At 40.1% G+C, this 5488-nt stretch overlaps 1 protein-coding gene across 1 annotated transcript in view; it reads left to right on the top strand.

Moving 5' to 3' along the window:
- The window catches only part of CEP85L (centrosomal protein 85 like), a 157470-nt gene that overhangs the window by 134950 nt on the left and 17032 nt on the right, over positions 1–5488 (top strand). The window contains exons 5-6 of the mRNA XM_035900711.1: positions 1052–1169; positions 3217–3393. Coding sequence (XP_035756604.1) covers positions 1052–1169; positions 3217–3393 — 295 coding nt within the window. The remainder of the gene's footprint in view (positions 1–1051; positions 1170–3216; positions 3394–5488) is intronic.

Below are 5488 nucleotides of genomic sequence, written 5' to 3'. Positions count from 1 at the left end.
GTTTCCAGAAAGGCAATCATACTGCATGCTTAGAGGTGAAGAAGAGAGAGAATTTAATGCTTTCATGCAAATACATCCTGGTATAAAAAAGAAGGAAAAAGGGAAGTTAAAGGAGTGCACAGAATTGGTTTTAAGTTTATTGAGAAGGTTGCTATGTGTGTTTCTCGTGGGCGCTGATAACTCCATTCTGCCCATCGCTCTGTAGAGGGTACAGCACACCTCAGCTGGGGCTGAGGCCTGGCTTGTGTTTGCCCTGCAGTCATGCTAGTTCAAATGCAGCCATGATTTAAGCAGTGATATAATCTGTGATATAATTAAATAGTGATGTAATAGTGATACTGTTTCTGCTGTACACTGGCCAAGTGATTGGTGTAAGAGGTTAATTCTGGTTTAGTATTCTAGTTGTGGTATTTTACCCTAGGGGTAGGGAACATCTTACGTAAAGCAGTTGACTGAGAAAGTCTTAAGCAAAGCAAAAAGAAAGACATTGCAGGAAAGCCATGCTGACTATCTTATATAATTACTTTTTCTTCTGAAGTTCTTTCTGCTCCCCTTGATTTAGAATTCTCTTTAACCCCTGTCAAAAGTCAGCTCTGGCAAAGAGAAAGGGGCTGAGCAGAAGTGCCAAGTAAAATGAAGGTGCAAGTTTTGTTTGTTTTCTTTCTGCTTTCTGTATACTTTTTCCTGCTAATACTTCTGGCCCTAGGAGCAAATGACAATAGAAGCCTCTCTCAACCCCCACAAAATTGATGGAGTTTTCAAATCTTATTTCTACAAAATTTGCTTATTATTGCCAGTTGAGCACAGACCCTTTGGGGTTGCTTAAGTGTAGGTTACATGGCAACTGTAGTTTAATGGCGTATATTCTGATGAGATTCCAGTTCTAGACTTAGTTGCAGTCTGGCTGCAATGGGAAAAAGCCCACAGCTAATGTAGATCCAGGATAGTTGAATAGCATATGTTACAGTATTCGTCAGTATAACTCTTAAGAACTACATTTTTTTTTTAATCTTTGTTCCATTTCTTTTCAAATAAAATCTGTGTATTACAGGCAAAAGCAGCAAATTAACAATTTACATCAGAAGATAAGGGAGAATGAATTACGAGCTCAACATGCCAGACTGAGCCACCTTGTGAGCTGCGAAGAACCTTACATGACTAATTTGCAGGTAGGATGGATATTTTTCTTTCAGCAAAGCTTTCCATTGCCCAGTAACTGACACCTGAAAGCATGTTCACAACTTACCGCAGGCCAAAACATAAAGATCTTGTGATTATTGATGGCTGTGTAATTGTATAGAGGAGAATATCCTCCAAGTGTTGTAGTTTAACTTATGTTTGCAGAAACCTAAGTTATATTAACATTTTGTAGATACTTGCTTTGAAATCTGATAAAAATGGGGTAAGAATGAGGGATTGTGACACTGTAAGAATAAGAGTTTAACAGCATGCATACAGCACAGCTACAGGGAGATAGTAGGACATAAAGTAGACATAAGAGAAAACAGCTGATGGAAGGTTTTCTGAAGAGGAGAAGGAGACACTACCCAAAGGAGTGGTTAGATCCATAGAATAGATGGGAGAGATGTGAGAAGGCAAACAAACTGGTAGAATACCTTTGCACAAGACACCTGAAAAGGATATGGATTTGTACTCCTAGGGAACACTTAGTCTGAAAGGGAATGTGTGGTGGTATTTTGGGCATACCTGTCCCTAATTTTTATCTAACTGGCACAAATACCAGAAAGTGTCAGAGTGAGGTAGCATAGATTAACCATGAAGTGCAGGTCAGTTTGAGCACTGTGGCTGCTACCATGTTGTAGCACACAAATTCCATCTCCAGACCTTGGCATATCTAAAAGGCAACGCAGAAAGAGAATGTTAAAGGCAGGTATACAGAGGAATAGCTTTTCTGCCCCCCTTTTATTATCTTTTTCTGTAACAAACACTGCACCAGGATCTCAGCTAGCGTACTTCAGCATGACATTAATTATATCCTTGGAATAACACAGCTGTGCATCAGGTGAGAATCTGGTTTGTGTGAGACAGGAGAGATGTTCACATGGAGCCTTGGTGTGAAGTTAGGTATTCAGAAACTTTTTCAGACATCTAGGAATGTGGCTTTTTGTGCTTTTTATAAAATACTTCAAAGTTCTTGTATAAGTTTCTAAGTTTTTTTTTTTTTGTTTTTTTTTTAGTTCTTTTATAATACACTTCAAAATTCTGTCTAGACTAAGATTTTTGGGGAAAAAAAATACTGCAGAAACTGAAATTTTAATGTACATATCTTAGTATACCATAGCACACTTCAAATAAAGCAGCAGATGCATTCATCTTTCATAATTTAAAGAGTTAAAAAAGTTTATAATGTATTAGGATTTCTGCTTGATTTGTGTGCCTTCTGGAAGATTAATTTACAAATCCAAATCTCCTTTAATGGAGGTTTTAATCTCTTCTAATGCTTTGCTGACGGAATGTTACTAGTTTAAAAATACTATCTGTATAATTTCTTTAAAGATACCAACTTATGTTATTAAAAGAATCTTGAAACTGAAAGCTTAGTGGGATGCATCTCTTCTTTCATCACACATGCGTTCATTTTGTGCTTGTCTGTCTGTGGGCAGTGGAGGTAGAAGAGTAATATTGAACTTCATGAAATGGAAAGGGAGGAGTGTTTTGGTATACAGGACAGCAGGTAGGAGGCCTGCCTTCTCATTGTAGCTGTAGTCTCAGGTTTGTCCCTGCACCATTTTGTACCTGAGGCTTGACTATTACTAATGTTCTGCTTTAGAAGGATCTTGAGATTGGAGCATCTCTTACTTTGATATATTCAGAGCCATTTTATAGAGCATTTTTATTCCTAGGGGATGGTAAGATAATGCAGTAGCAGTGATTTGTTTTGAAAACACTTTTTGTTTGGATTTTCAGGGGTTTCTTTTGGAAGAAAAGTCACACCTCTTCCGTAAATCTGAGGGGGAAATTGGCCCCACAATATTCATTTGCATGTGTTGTGAATGTAAAAGTGTCCAGCTGCTTTATTTTTTTCCCCAGATTCCTGAAATATGTGCTGTTACCATGTATTTTAATGTTTGAAAAATCAAACCCCACCCTTCCTGACTGGGAGAAAAAATGCAGGACTGTTTTTTGGTGTGCTGCTCAAGTATACAGCGTTATGTGTGTGTGCATTTGTATGATTATTTTATTTCTTTTTGTAAGCAACCACAGTATGAGAGCACATCACTGCAACCTCACGTTTCAGAAAGATCGACATCCCACCTTGAGGAGCTTGAGCGAAAGATTGCAGCAGCTGAGAATAAGGAATTACAACTCAGTGAATTTGTAAAACAAATTTCAAACAAATCTAGTGAGGAGAAAAAGAAGATGGAGGAGAAAGTAAGTGCCTTTTATGTTCCAAATTTCCTTTTGCCAGTTATAGCAGCATATGTTTTCTTTGCTAGAAAGCAACCTAGTATGTGGGTTGCTGAGCTGTTTTCAAAAGGTAGCTAAGCTATCTGTGATAGAAAAATTGATAGATGGTGATTTTATGTGATGACAATGGATAAATCTGAACTTGCAGTGAATAAATCCTAAAAAGCAATACTTGATGAAATGGCAATCGTGATGACGATTTTAACCAGGTATCAGTTATATTTGCTTTAAAGAAAAAGTGCTCAGCTCTAAGAATTCATGTAGCTTGAAGTGTCTATTACAGTAAATAAAGTATCATTGAAAAACATAGAATGTGAAAATGAAATCCCTATTTTTAGCATGGCTTGTAAATGCAGGCCTCATGCTTTGAAATGCACTTAGTAGCCTGTATGTGCATACTCAGCAGGAGTGATTCTCTTGTAGCTTTGCTAGGATGTGCAGAGTCGACTTTAGTCTGAGACAAGGAAGGGGCTTAGGTGGCTATGTTCTTGGAACTGTCTTGACAAGGCGTGTCTTCGGAGGCTGAAGCAATACCCAGGGGTAGTTCTGAATACCTTGACAGCCTTCCTTTATTGCAAGTGGGAATGTGCCAGTGACCAGGTGGTTCCTAGTTAATGTTTTAGGGATATATTGTCACTGTTATCTTCTCTTCCTTGATCACTGGGCCTTATTTCTGGGCTTAGATCTATTTTAATGCACATTCAAGGGGTAGGAGCAGTATGGTACAGTGAAGCAGCGGGTGAAAAGATGAAGAAGAAAGTATAATTCATCTTAAATTCTCCTTAGTATTTCCTATGAACCCTGCAGTATGCTTTTCACTAAGGGTGACATTTAGGAAGGGCAGAAATTGGATGCTGCTGCTTCCTCCTGTCTCAGCTTTTACTGCTTCTGTTCCTCACTGTGTAGGAGCTGTTGATGTAGGTGGTAGCAGTGGTGAGGACCTGTGCAGCAGTGTCAGTGGGGATGGTCTGTAGCTAGGAGCCTGGTTCACTGCACAGTCCTGATTCACCCCTTAACACCCATCCATTCTGTGCGCTGAACAAAAGGCTCTCAAGGAGAGAAAGGGCAGGGAGGGAGAGCATGTGTTTTTGCAATAAAATTAGTGCTTTTCTGTTTGAGGGAAGACTGCAGAGGGAGGAAGGTGCTGTGCTGTGTTCCTTCAGGGATGTGGCAGGCTGGGAACCTGAGTAGTAGGCTGGGTGCTGAGCCTGGGGACAGCTGTCTCTGGAGTTCCTCTGCTGTGCTCACAGGGAGATCAGCCTGGAGCCCAAAGGCTTGGTGTCCTGAGTCAATGACTGATGTTAGGGGGCAAAAGTACGATTTCTGTACTGATCAGAAGGATTGTTGCCAGTAGCTGTGCTAGGGTTATTTTCAAGTGAATGCCTGCCTCTTTGGAGAGGCTAAACTTTTTTTCAGCCCAAAGCCACGTTTGGCCAGGGAGCAGGGAAAATGCTGTTAACATTCAGGTGAGCTTTGCTTGTGAGTGTATGCTAAAAGAACACACAAAAGTTTAGGTTAAGGTTGACAGCATACATTTCTGCTTCTCTGTCTTTTGCAAGTAGTATTATCTTTTCCTACATTGGAATTTTTAACATACAATATTTAAATACAGTGTACAGGTGGCATGTTTTTGACAATAAAGGACATGCTGTGACTGTTCAGTGTAGGTGGGAGGAAAGAAAACGTAAGGAACACTCCTATTTCCTTGAACATCTTTTGTTACTGGTGAGAATTCTAGGGAAGTCTTGCTCATCACAAAACCAGGGTGTATGGGAACTGCAGAAGGTTCAGAGAAGGGCAACAAAGCAGATCTCCATCAGAAATTCACAGGAGGAATGATTAAATCTTCACACTGGAAAAGAAGTGACTGAAAGGGGAGCGTAATGGAGTCTGCAGAGTCGCAAGCAGCCTGGAAGGGACGGAGGGCAGTCAGCTCCTCACTGCAGCTCCTGTTGCAGGAGAGAGGGAACATCTAGTGAAGCTCTAAGAGCCAAGTACATGATCAGCAAAAGGAGCCAATTCCTCATGCCAGTTCTCTACAATTCTCCACAGCAAACCT

This window comes from Egretta garzetta, unplaced genomic scaffold, assembly GCF_000687185.1.
Source record: "Egretta garzetta isolate BGI_Z169 unplaced genomic scaffold, ASM68718v1 scaffold18, whole genome shotgun sequence".
Taxonomy (NCBI): domain Eukaryota; kingdom Metazoa; phylum Chordata; class Aves; order Pelecaniformes; family Ardeidae; genus Egretta; species Egretta garzetta.
The sequence above is the reverse complement of the archived record's forward strand: the minus strand, read 5'-3'. Positions and strand labels throughout refer to the sequence as shown.